At 36.5% G+C, this 14,221-nt stretch overlaps 1 protein-coding gene and 1 pseudogene across 1 annotated transcript; both read right to left on the bottom strand.

Annotated features, from left to right (window-relative positions):
* Window positions 1-1,710: 1,710 nt before the first annotated feature.
* Window positions 1,711-3,360, bottom strand: LOC147930406 (uncharacterized; annotated as a pseudogene).
* An 893-nt stretch (window positions 3,361-4,253) lies between these two features.
* On the bottom strand, window positions 4,254-5,015 carry LOC147930405 (uncharacterized). The gene has a single exon (XM_087476853.1). The coding sequence runs from the start codon at window positions 5,013-5,015 to the stop codon at window positions 4,254-4,256; it is 762 nt and encodes a 253-aa protein (XP_087332979.1).
* Window positions 5,016-14,221: the final 9,206 nt, after the last annotated feature.

Genomic DNA, 14,221 nt, shown 5'->3' with positions numbered 1-14,221 from the left:
AAGTATTATTAATATTTAACTTTCAAAAATTTAAAACATGTTTTTATGTATGACTTTATAAATGATTTAATATTTTTTCTGTAAAATTAAATTTTGGATCAAAGGAAGAAGGATTGACATCACAAGATCTTGATTTGATGTTATTTGAGTTAATTTTTGAAGTTTAAAGAAGAAGGATCGATGACAAGCACACTTGTTTTATTAGCTATACATGTGTTCATATTACTTTCTCTACAAGTAATTTGCAATTTTGTAGTATTAAAGATTTTGGTTTGAAAAGTTTCAATACATGTGGATCTAAAACCGAGTAAATATACAGGTGAAAGTATCAATAATTGGGTGCATGTAGTGACTAAGCTGGTCCGTAAAATTGCACAAATTTTATGAGACAAGAGACAATGATTTTGGTATTAGAGTTTGATGGGTTAACATGTGTGGTAGTCTAAAAAAAGGTTTTAAATGATTATTCAATGGAAGAATGTGAGGAAGCTGATGAGGAAGAGGAAGAAGAAGAGTATAATGAAGAATCGGACGGTAAAAGTAACGTTGACATTTATCATGAAAATTTGACAATGAAAATGATATAGATGGTGGTGGTCAATTAAATATGAGAAAACTTTAATTCATGATTATAAAAATGTTTTGTTTGTCTGATATTCAAAGAAACGGTTTAGGATATGTTAGGTAAAATTTTTAACACAAGTGACTTTTATATTTTTAAAAAGTAAAATTTTTACCAATCAATTGTACTTTAAAATTTTATATAAGCTAATAATTTATAACTGTCATCAATCATATATAATTTTTACCAAAATAAATCAAATAGACCTACGCGTAGCGTGGGTTCAAAACCTAGTATGTTTATAAAAGTCTTGGCAGAGATTTTGTGTCTCTTTCTCTCTCCAATATATATTTTTTTTTTATTGTCTTGACACTCACCAATATATGACTAATGGTGATGCTCTTAACTTGTTGTTTATCTGTTATTAACAAAAATGATCATCCAAGTTTATGCCTCAATCAATCCAATTTAGGAAGAACTCATATAAAAAAAAACAAAAAAAAAGCAAGTAAAAAAAAAATGACATGCAATAAAAGAGAGGGATTAATATATGATCTTATAAGGGCATCTCCAATGGTCTTCTATTTTTGCTTCTATAATAGGGGAACTCTATAATAGAGGTGAGTTTTACTCCAATGGTCCTCTATTCTCACCTCTAAAATGGAGATTGCTATGTTTTCCTCTATTTATAGAGAAACTCTGTTTTTTTTCACAAAGGTTCCTCTATAAATAGAGGGAAAAATAGCAATCTCTATTTTATAGAAGACCATTGGAGTAAAATATAGAGGAAAAAATAGAGAAAACCATTGGAGATGGTCTAGAGAGTAGAGATTTATCATGTGAATTTGAACCGGTTCAATTATTCTGGTTAAGGCCCAAGGTTACCAAAATCAACGGATCAAACATTTGGTTTGGATAATATGGTTATGTATAAGTAAAAGTGTAAACCCATACAATTTTAATTGGTTCAGTTTGATTATCGGTTTGGTATAAATTTTAAAGGAATTTGGATATAATTTCGTAATTTTTTTTTTTAACACATACCATTTTATATATAAAGCAGGCGAGGAGAAACAACCCTGCTCCGAAGTTACAACGAGGTTTAACAAACCTACAAGAGGAAATACAAACATTAGCCAGCTGCTACATTAAGGCTGGAATAAACAAAACCAAGTGATAAGGAGAGATTCTTCATGGAGGCCAATCCGTTGCGATCTAGTTAGCGGGTCAAGACGGCAGCGGATGATGTTCATGATGTCGGCAATGATGGAGGCTGGAGATCGTGAGGAGGCATTATGGAGTTTGGCGTTTCTTTCTTTCCAGAGCGAGTAAACTGAGGCTTGAAAGGCGAGTCTGAGAATCAATGCTACATTTTTATCTCGGCAAGGATTCTTCAGCCATCTAACCCCGTCCTCAAACATAGTTGGGGGGGGGGGTTACATGGGCCCTTGTTGTGAATGTCCACCAGACCTCTGCAGAGTAAGTGCAGTCGAAGAAGAGGTGTTGTCTTGATTCGTCATGACCACTGCAGAGGAGACACGAAGCTGGAACATGAAGACCCCAACTGAGCATTCTATCCCGCGTGAGCAACCTATCCCTAGTTGCCATCCACACAATGAAAGCGTGTTTCGGGATTCTGTCCTTGAACCAAACTCCCTTCCACCAAGTCACTCTGTTCTCAGGCGGATGTAAGTGGTGCCAAGTTTTAAAAGTGGAGAACTCTCCCGCCGGTTGGGATCCGTTTATCTTCCAGAGATACTCATCATCTGCGGAGTCATCATCATAACCAATGATTGTAGGCTGTGGCAAGGAGTTCTTTATTAATTGGATGATCCTGTTTCTGCTTCTGCTTCGAGCTACCACCACTCTCCATTCCTGTGGGCGTCTGCAACCACTGCAGTAATAGGTAGACCTGAGACTCTGGGGCCTTCCGGGCCAATCAACTCAATTAATGGACCGAGGCCTGTCCAATTGTCTAACCAGAAACTGTAGGTAATACTGGAGTTTACTTTACAGACTATAAACTGGCGAGCTAGCGGTCTCAGATTGCATATGCTTTTCCAAATCCAACTGCCCGAAGAGGATTGGTCCAATGTCCAAAAGGTCAGCCTTCCGATCAAGTGTCTTCTCACCCAAGATACCCATAGAGAGCTTCCAGCAGCAAAAATAAGTCAAATCAATTTCAATATTAGAACCTTATTCCAAGGAACTAATCTCCTCAAGCCAAGCCCGCCACTTTCCTTGGGGGTGCATTGATTCCCAACTTACTCTCGCTCCTCTTGCAGAATCGGTGACGCCCTTCCAAAGAAAAGCACAACACATATGCTCAATCTCTTCCAGGCACTGCACTGGTAGGACGAACACTGAGGCCCAAAAAGTTATGGTGGAGTATATAACTGATTTGATAAGCTACAAACGGCCTGCATAGGATAGTTTTTGACCGTCCACGCATTGAACCTTGCTATGATCTTATCAAGAAGTGGGTGATAGTCTTGTCTTCTTAACCTTCTTGAGGTGAGTGGCACTCCTAGGTACTTCACGGGAAATGAATCATGCTTCAGCCCTAGCCTTGAAGACATATCTTGAATGAGATGATTGTTACCGCCATCTAGAAAAAGGGCAGTTTTCTCTCTGTTAATACCCAGACCCGATGCAGCTTTAAAGTCATCTAGAATCTCAAGAATTCCCTGCGCCGACTCCTCTCTGCCATCAAAGAATATGAGGATATCGTCCGCAAAACTCAAATGAGTGATCATAGGGGCATGACAGCTTGGGTGAAGTCCAAACCTGTTGGCCATGGCCCCAGAGTCTAGTTTTTTAGATAGAATATCCATTTCCAGAACAAAAAGGAGGGACGAGATAGGATCTCCTTGGCGAAGCCCTTTTTCCCCGGGAAGAAGCCTGTTAATTCACCATTGATCGCTACACTGTAACTCGGAGAGGTGAAGCATTCCCGAAGCCAAAGAATGAACTTTTCGGGCATGTTCATCGCCGTTAGGATGTTGAGCAGGAATTCCCAATTCAGATTGTCAAAGGCCTTAGTGATGTCTATTTTAAGGCAACCCCGAGTAACATTTCCTGGAGCATGAAAGCCATTCACCAACTCAGATGCTAGTAGAAAATTCTCACAAATCAGCCTACCCTTCACAAATCCTACCTGGTTGCCTTGTACTGTATCTGATATGAATAACTGAAGCTTGCTCTTTAATAACCTGGCAATGACCTTATACACAGTCGTACAACAAGAGACAGGTCTGAATAGTGTTAGCTTATCAGCCCCTGGTAGTTTGGGGATTAGAGTGATCGCAGTGGCATTCTTATATCGCGGTAGGTGACCCGTAGTGAAGAAGGATTGGATGGCGTGTACCGTATCCTCTCCCATAGTCTCCCAAGCCTCTAAGAAGAACTCGTCAGGAAAACCATCCGGGCCTGGAGCCTTATTTCTTGGCATTCTCAACAAAGTTTCTTTTATTTGAAGCTCCGTAGGGACCATTACTAACTCCGTAGACAGGTCCTGTTGACATCTAAACGGATGGGTCACTCTGATCTCTTCTATCTGCATCGGGTTGACACCTGAGCTCTCCGTTCCCAGCAAGTTCTGGTAGTAAGACAGGATCATGTCCTTTATTTGATCTGGATTCTCTACCCTGGTCTCGTCTGAGTCCCTAATGACTTTGATACAATTCCTCCCTTAATGAGTAAGAACTGATCTGTGGAAAAAGGCGGTATTAGCATCTCCATCCTTATACCATCGAATACGAGACTTCTGTCTATAAAAAGATTCCAGGGCTTTGGCAAAGAAGTTCCACTTTTTCCTGGCTACAAACTCCTCCCTGAACAAAGAATCTATGGGAGAGACCAACAATTGTTCTTGTATCCTCTCCAGATGCGTTAAAGTGCCCTTGGTTTTCTGTTGCAAATTGCCAAAACCTTCCCTGTTTAGCCTCTTGTAAGCAGCTTTAATGCGCTTCATTCTTTGGCCAAGAGTGAACATGGGAGATCCCACTGGAACTTCCTCGAGCCAGGCATCCCTAATGTACGTTTTGAAGTTGTGATGAGACGAGAGAAAGGAGAAGTATTTGAAGCTTTTCTTGCCCCTTGCGACAGCTGCGTCAGTAGATACTAAGCAAGAAGCATGGTCAGAGTCTCCTGGGGGATCGAAGATTGCTAGTGATTCCAGAAATTTTGCTCTCCAAGAATCGTTTGCTAGTGCCCTGTCTAATTTCCTTAGAACTGGATCCTCCGGTCTCCCGTTGGACCAGGTAAAGAAAACTCCCCTGCTTGGGATATCTTCGAGCTCAGTTTCCATCAAACAGTTGTTGAACTCTGGCATCCCCGCAAGGGGTAGAAGGTGTTGAGCAATGGAGTAATGTTCATGAGTGGATATGATCTGATTAAAGTCTTCCATCAATAAAAGAGGCGTTGATCTAGCTGGAGAGTTCTGAACAAACATCTTAAAGTCTTCCCACAACGTGCGCCTTTGTATGACGGTGTTGAAGGCATAAACAAAAGCTATTGAGACCCATCACCTGTTGCTGGATCATAAACTCCGCACAACATTACTTGAGCCGATTTATATAAACAAACTACGGAGACTGATGGATCCCACACCACCCAGATCCTCCCATTCTCCGAAAAATGGTAGTTGTATTCACTCCTCCAACCGGGGAAGGTAGAGTGCAAAACCGAAGCCGCATTTTCCTCAGAAACATGCGTTTCCAAAAGACTACCGATGAGTGGTTTATTCCTTCCATTTCAACTCCTTATAAACCGCTGCCTAGAGTGGCTATTTTAATCCTCTAATATTCCATGAAAATATCTTCATAGATACTACCAAAAAACAAAAGAAAGCCATTGCTTTCAGAGGGAAGCATATCCACTGGAGGAAGCTCCCCCTGCGAGTTAAAAACCCTTAAATCCTTGGAAATTTTAGCGCCTTTCCTTCTTTGCGCTTTTATCTCCACTGTGTCTTTCCCTTTAGGCTTTGAAAACTTCTTGTGATTCTCGTGCTTGGCCAGCTTCCTTCCACTCAACATGGCCTGAGAACCTTTAAAATTTCCTGAATTACGAGCCTTCACCAATGTCCATTCTCCCTTCTCCTCAACTGCCTCATCGCTCTTTAGCATCACCGGACCCTGCTCTGCAGGCACAGGAGGTGAACAGGCCGGGGCCTGAAAGAGAGCCTCTTTTACTTGACCAACAGCATTCGAGGCGATTGCTACCTTCTTTTTCTCCTCTCTTTCTAGAATCCATTTTTTGATCGATTCTTGTGTCTGAGCTGACATCTCCGGGTCACTCTGATGCTTCTGGATTTCCTTTACTGGGGGGTTACTCTTACCCCTCACCTTAGGTCGTTGCCTCCCTTGAAGTCTCCTAGTTGGAGTCATACCCGATCGAGGAAGTGGATTGACCTTGGGGTTCGTAGGGGGGAGCTCTGCAACTTTGTTTGAGGGATTCGTCGCAGTTACCTGATCTTGGTTCCCTTCTAACCCCTCAACCAGATTGATCTTTGTAGTTGTCTCAGCAGTTCCTCCGGGGACAAACCCACTGTGCTTTCTTTTCATGAGGGGTTTGGGGCATCGATTCAGCAAATGACCAAAACACCCGCAATTGCAACACTTCGGAGGAAATCTCGGGTAAGAGACCGAGACCTTTACCGAGTTCATCTGGTTATCCCGGACGATGATGGTGGTTGGAAGGGATTTGTCGAGCGCAATCTCCACCTTGACCTTAGTATCTCCGAAATGGAAGGGATCCAATCTGGATTTTTCTGTGTGAAGAGGCTCTCCTATTGCACTTGTGATGACACTTATACCATCCAAATAGTACATTTGCGGAGGGACGTCTTTGAGTATCGCCCAAGTCGGAGCAGTCTTCAGGATAGGCATTTCCAGAGATGCTCTTTCTGTCCAAGAAAACACTGAGAAGGCACAGTTGCCGGCCTGCCAGTACCCCACTTGCAAGACCCACTCCCGAGTAGAGGTGCACGGGATGTAAATTAGACAGGAGGTGTCGGAGACCATCCGTATGACAATATTGCCATATTTCCCCCATACTGGGTTTAGATCTGAGTAAATTTTCCCTGCGGGAGGAATGAGACCGTGAAAATGGGCCACAATGTGACTTTTCCAGATTTCCGCTGTCTTTTACAGAACAGAGGGAGGAGCTTGAACGACTGGTGTACCATCGTCGAGGAAGGTCGGAGCGGAGATCTTTCTGAGATTACGTAATGAGGCCTTGAACCTCTCCGCTTGCGAAGGGGTGGAATGATCAAGGACTTTCTCTGAGGCAGTAACTTTCGAGTATGAGGCGGTAGGTGCCTTAACTGAGGTGGGGACTGGAGTTTGTTGAGTCAGATCTAGAGAAATGGCTTTAGGTTCTCGAGGGAGGGCCTCCTTGGATGAGGGATCCGTCATGGGAAGAACTGAAGGAGAACAAGAAATGAAAAGAGGAGGAAGAAAGGGGAATTATTCTCAGCGAACAGCGAGAGGCCGCACGCCGGCGTGAGCTTCGCAAAGAAATCGCAGATCTCACTTTTTCTCTCTGACCCACAAAACGAGGCAGATCTCAAATTTAAATCAATCACCATTCGTAAAATTTAGATAAATAAGAAAACTAAATAATTGTTAACTGTTCGGTTTAGGGTTCACCAAATCAAACAGCTAACTGAATTCATTTCAAAAAGCTATCAACTAGTTCACTCTTTTAACCAACCAAATTTGGAAATCTTGGTTCGGTTCAATTTGGAAAAAAGGATGGTTAATATGGGGGTGTAACTCACCAATTCAGTAGTTAGAGGACATCTAAATACTGAATATGACTTTTTAAAATCAACTAAAACACACATGGTTTGTATAACCAAGAAAAACTAAACTATTAGATTATATTCTTACATAAACCTGATAGTTTCTCATGTCCCAAAAATCTACAACCGCAACCTAAATTAGCACCGGTGAATCTCTTTGTAGATGCTTGCTTCAATGGCTCCACCTCCGGCCACCTCCCGTGTATGCTGCAACAACTACTCTAACTACCAACTTATTTAGACAAATCCTCATATAACGTTCCCAAGATCCTTCCTTTTCATTCAGTTTTAAACGTCTCTGAAGGCTTCAATTAATAGACACAATATGGTATAATCCTTCATGTTGATAACTTATTTTAGTACAAATTTATAGCATCCATCACCATAAAATTAAGTTGCACTTGATGAGATGAAGGAGCTAATAGAGTGACTGCATACGATTCTTTACATTAGTTTTGAAAGAAAATAAATCACTAAGGAAAGGCACATGTTCTAAAACCATGCGTCTATGTCTGTAGAAATTAAATTGTCATGCATTTATGATTCCCTGATGAATATTCTGATATAAAATAAAGATACCTACGTACGTAAAACATGAAGCACAAATAGAGGAAGAATTAAGTGACCAACAGATCAATTTAAATGTCATTAATAATTACTAGCTTTAGATACCTCCACAAAGGTCGGTCCTTCACAGGATCTTGATCATATAAAAATTTCAAGAATACCACAACGAGTTTAGTGCTGCCCCAGCAGAGAATTAACATCATACATGATACATGAATGAATTAGCATATGCCTTACTTACTAATTGCTTTTATAGTCTTTTATATTGTTTTGTGGAATGTTTTCCACGGAATAAATCTCATAGGTTCGACGCAATTAGTGTCCATAAAACATGTATCAAAACAATTAAGTGACGAAGAGAGGTACTAAATGACTAAATAATGTACATGTTGTGTTTCATATCATCTTTAGCTGTAGGTAGTGTTGTTAGTTGATCCTCCTATATCTATTGCGGTGAAGTCCTAGTTGGTAAGATTGGTGGTAAGTGTGAGATATTAACATAAGAAATGATTAAGAGAAGGAGGACAGCGGTGGAACTGGAGGAGAATGTTTGATTGAGATTCTTTAAAAAGATCAACTTAAACAATTTAAAATAATCAATATTTTATTTTATTATATAAAATTATGTATCTCAACAAAATATTGTATTGAAACTAAATATAAATTCTCAAAAATGTTAGTCGGAATTTTTAATTCATTACAACTTTTTCTTCATAAATTGAATAATTTTATTAGTTAATCATAGTATATGCGGAAAATATACTTTTTATTACTATATGGATAATATGATGCTATTTCACAAAAATAGAATTATAGGAATATAAAATGTAAAGTATATAGATTAATGACAAATTAATATGATATGTTAGATATCAAATCTTCTATGTTTATTTGGTAAAAAAAAATAACTTTTTGAAATTAATAAAGTATTTTTAGTTTTTTTTTAAAATACCTAAATTGAATAAATTAATATTTGAAATTTTTACCCTTAATAACTATTATTAATTTATTCTTTAAAATCTATATTTATAATATCATAGTGATGTAATTATTTACATTTTTCAAGCTTAAGTTAAAATATGTATTTCCAAATAATATTAGTCATCCCCCTATTATTATTTGGAAGTACATTTATTAATTAATTATTCGGAAGTACAATTTCGTAATCATCAGTAAATACGGAAATGCAGTTGCAAAATAAGAAACGCCAATGACACTTTTGTTTGGACAAAGCGAAAAGGAAACTCATTATGATGGAACAGGGAGGATTAGAAAAAGACATGTATTGTTTTCCTTATTGATTCAACTAGTGAATAAACCGCTTGTGATTTCTTTTTTAATTGTTGTACAAGAGATGAATCTGTCAGAGAAGTCTGCAGAAGACATGTACATTAACAATCATACTAGTGTATGGGGATCATGGTGGAATGCTCATTGATGGGGATACAAATGTTGCAAACAAACCGTTAAAAACAACTATTGCACTGCAGGTTTGTAATGACTTGTGTTTGTTCTGTCGTGGAATGTATAGTAACACCAATTTCTACATTATTATTTTATAAGATTTGAGATGAATGGGTTACAAATAGTTGTTTAAAACAGAATAATTTGAGAATATTAAGTTGAATAAAGTTAGTTTGAATATACTCATTCATCTAAAAAAAGATAGATAAACAAGTTTAACACTTTTTCCTCTATAATTATTTAAAAAAAAAAAATAAGTTGAATGGTTGAATAGTTTTTTTCAATCTCTTCAAACTTTTCAATCCAAATAATGAAAGTTGGTTGAATATTTTTTTTAACTATTGGTTAATATATATGCTTGATTTTAAACTATATGACTAATATGATGAACATGCTAAACTGTTTTCATAATAATTTGTAAGTTAAATTTTCAGTTTAACATGTCATATTAACATTATATAAACCATAGAGCTACTCTTTATTTTTTGTATTTTTTTTGTTGGACTGCCTAATGTTTATTTCTATATAAGAGATTTTGACTTTATAATATCTATATATAATAGCAAACCTATTTTTTAAAAGACTGCTGATGTCATCTTTTAATCTAATGGTTGAGGTTAGTTTATTTATTAATCTAAGGGTTGTGTTTTTTTTGAAAAATACATTAAACCAAAAGGATGTGTCTTTTCAATTGCAACCGTTTTATTCACGTTTTTTTGAAGCATCGCTTCTTCCTCTTCTCACAACTTTTGGTTGTGCCTCTTCGTCCTCATTTATATACTTAAAATTAAAGAAACTGTAAAACAAAAATTATCAATAGTGAGCTCTTCCTAATCTCTTTCCCACGGCGATGCCGCATACCCATTTTAGTGCTTGTGATCACACTACTATACACAAAATAATCATAATTCCACTGCCGTATTAAAAACGGACTCAATGACAACCATAAAGAGCAACTTTAACAAGAGATATACATAATACATGAAGACTTGAACCTGGGTTTGCCGAGTTCATGTGACAGGAAACAAAACCACAAAAACGATGAGAAAGGTAGGCAACCATGTAATATCAACCATGTTCAATCAAACGATTAAAATTCAGAGACAAACTTATTCAAATATGATAGTAACAATAATTCTCTTCAGTAAAGGATCTCAACTTTAAATAATAAAACTTCATTCATTGTTTCTAAATCATTAGATTAAATTATGTATCATTCCCAGAAAAAAAAATTCAGAATTTAATACTTTTTGAACTGCAATTGTATCGCTGTGAAAAGAGGCCAATACCTTAGAACTTCTCCCAAAGTGGGATTTACTGAAACGTAGGGGTTAGTGAACATTAATTCATTTAGTAATAGAATAGTTTGTTTGGTGTAGATATGAATAGGCGTTGGTGTTTTGAGAAATTAAGAAAAAAGCTTGACGATTTTATCAACAAAATGCAGTTTATTATATTTTCCACCAAACCGATCAGTCGGCAATGATATGTGTCGTTGAAAAGCTTTTGTTTCTTAAATTTGTCCTTTCAACTTCTTTGAGGATATTTCATAGATTATGAAATTATTCTAATTCTCGTAGAGAAAAATATGAAATTTGAGGAGTTCCGTTGGGATAGAATAATTGACAATTCCTTCAATACATAGGGAAAATAATTTGTAGTATTTATCACATTCGTTGCACTCTTATTTTTTCCTCATCGACATCATGTGTCATATTTAAAAGATGACTAGGGTCGTCAGTGGCGGAGCCAGAATAATGGATCATGGGGGTCATGTATTGCTAATATGTAAAAATTATGAGAGCTTTTATTGAAAACTTGAAAGGTTATATAAACACAAAAAAAAAATATATAGAAAAATAGAAAAAAGTTGTCAAAAAGGGTAGTAGAACCTAAAACATGGGTGTCAATTCACTAGCTCCGCCACTGAGGGTCGTAAAGAGGTTATAGTGTTGGCTACCACAACAATAGTTTGCTTTATTGTTAGCTTGATCTCTCATGGAATAAATTTTATTTTTTTGTAGTTTATAAAATAAATTGAAATGGTTACCAAAGGGAAGAGAGACTCTTGTAAAACAAGAGTTGTAACCACAAATCCAAAAACGTACATGTTGTCCTGCCGCAACAAAGATTTGTTCCCTGAGTTTGTTAATAATCTTGTCACACCGAGCTTTACAGATATCTTGATTGTTAAACTCGGCTGCTGGCTATGTCTGTTTCTATTTATTCAATCTCCTTGAAATAAGATTATCATTTCTGATTATATATAATAGCAAACTCATTTTTGAGGTCAACTTTAATCTAACGGATGAGATTATTTTTATTATCTCATCTAACGGTTTAGAATTATTAAAGATCCTAACAGTTGCAAGTTTTTATCTAATAATTGTGTTCTTCGTCGGACCACCATCTTTAATCGAACCTATTAGTTTTTACATTTTTTTGTTTCACACCTCCCTCTTGTACAACTCCGTAATTTACACATTTTTGTTTATTATATATAGATTTGTATGAACTATCAAAACAAGTTTCAAAATTATTATTTCATGGGTATTATTTTGATTTTAAACTTACCAGTTAATAAACAAAATCAAAGAATTGATTTATTGGAGTGTTTCTTTTTTTATTTTATTTTAATATAATAGCAAATCCACTTTTAGAGGTCAATTTAAATCTAATGGATGAGATTCTTTTTATTGTCTCATCTAACAGTTTAGATTTGTTAATGATCTCAAAAGTTACAATGTTTAGATCCAACAGTTGTGTTTCTTCATCGTACTCCTAGCTTTCAATGTTTGCACTTGTTAGTTTTCGCACTTTTTTGTTTCACACTTCTTTGTTTTCACATCTCTTTGTTTATATATATATATATATATATATATATATATATATATACAGATTTTTATTGATTTTGGGAAGAGTTTTTGTTTTTTTAGTATTGTTTCACACCTTCAAGTTTTAAAAATTCTGAGTACTATTATTTTCTTTCAATTTATTAATCAACATTGATTCATTCATCTTCGTTAAAATTTGGATTATTTTATTTATTGATTACTTCATATAACTTTTGTTTGGTGTCGTTTTCCATTTATACCCGCATCAATCTTCTTTTCATAGATTTATCTTTTTAGTCAATTTGGTTGGGTGCAGGCTTGCAGCTATGAGCTCTTTCTCCCTGCTTCTCTTATTATTATTTCTTTTGTAAATTTCGATAGAATAATGATTTAAATTTTGTTTTATGTGAATATCTTTCAAAATTGATTATCTGAGTATGTTCATCAAACCTAGATTCATATATCTTTAAATTATTCTCTTGTTATCCCTAAATTGACTTATATATATACAGCAAAAAAAAATATTTAATTAATTTGGTTGATTCATCTTAGTCATTATTTCCGACTTTTATACTATACAGTTAAAAAATTATCATAAAGTATCCACTCAAAATGTGAAATTAATAATGTTTGTCATTTTAAGTTTTCACTTTCCCGTGCGGCAACGCACGGGCCGACATCCTAGTAAAAATAAAGGAAAAATGATTCCCAGCTACACAGAGTATTCTCCAACACATCACCACACATGCAGACTAAATCAATGTCATCTTAACTACATAGACTATTGGATTTACATACGGACATGTATAAACTAATGTCGGTTATGTCTACAACACCATAACCATACATTCCGGTACCGCTCCGGTGTACGGCTCGACAGACTCCGGTACCGTCGATTAATTCTGGTTAGACCCGATTAAAATTTTGACCCGTCAATAATTTTGACCCGCTAATCAAACCGGATCACATTTAATTGGGCCCAAACCCGGTCCAATTACTAATTACAAAAAGATAAAAAGTAAAAAACATAACCTGATGGTTTCAGTTTCTCATTTCTCGATCTAACCTATAAAAAAAAATTTCTCTTTACTTAGGGTTCTTGAGAGAAGAGGTTTCAGATCGAACACGAATCAGATCGATGGACTTAAGCACGGGTTCATCTAGCATGAGTACATCTTCTGGAGTTATGAAGAACTGTGATTGTGGATTGCCAGCAAAGATATTTACATCTAAGACTCAAAAGAATCCTGGTAGAAAGTTTTTCGGGTGTCCAATGTACAAGGTACATTTGTTGTGTGTGTTGTATTTTTGTAAATGTGATTAAAATTGGCAACTTTTGAGTGTTTTAAATGGTTGAAGGGTGGTGGAACTGAGCACTGCAAGTATTTTAAGTGGTTTGATCAAGAAGAGGTGAGAGGGTGGCCGCGAAATGCCTTGAACCAAGCTGAGCTGAAAATCGTGAGAAAGATAAATTGATAGAGCATCTACAAAAGACAATTATGGAACTGCGGAGTGATTTGGAGAAGAATGTCGAAGATGCAGAAAAAATAATGTATAGGCATCGATTGATCATCACTGGGTTATCTGGATTGCTTGTATGTGCTGTTGGAACCATTGTGTGTTTGCTTTAAAATCATGGGTTATCTGGATTGCTTGTATGTGATGTTGGAACCATTGTGTGTTTGCTTTAAAATCATCAATTGTCGTACGTGTGTGTTGTTAGTTGTGTGTTTGTTGTAAAACTAAATATCAGCAAGGATTAATAGTGGAGCAAACATATTAATCCAAAACGAGTTTGATTACAGACATCCGAAAATATTGAGTCTTGAACTACAAAAACCCATACAACCCGATACGAGTTTCTCTTTGTCACAAATCCACCAAAAAGAGACAAAAAACCAAGTGACAAAGTATAAAGTTTACTCGCAAACCCATCCAAAAGGCCTAAAGCATTGTTATCATAACCAAAACACATCAACACTGAGTAGT

The sequence above is a fragment of the Camelina sativa genome, chromosome 12 (genome assembly GCF_030686135.1).
Source record: "Camelina sativa cultivar CO46 ecotype springtype chromosome 12, ASM3068613v1".
Classification (NCBI taxonomy): domain Eukaryota; kingdom Viridiplantae; phylum Streptophyta; class Magnoliopsida; order Brassicales; family Brassicaceae; genus Camelina; species Camelina sativa.
The sequence above is the reverse complement of the archived record's forward strand: the minus strand, read 5'-3'. Positions and strand labels throughout refer to the sequence as shown.

Coding starts and splice junctions, on each gene's coding strand:
- LOC147930405 (XM_087476853.1), bottom strand. CDS start 5,015: ATGTTTGTTCAGAACTCTCCAGCTAGATCAACGCCTCTTTTATTGATG.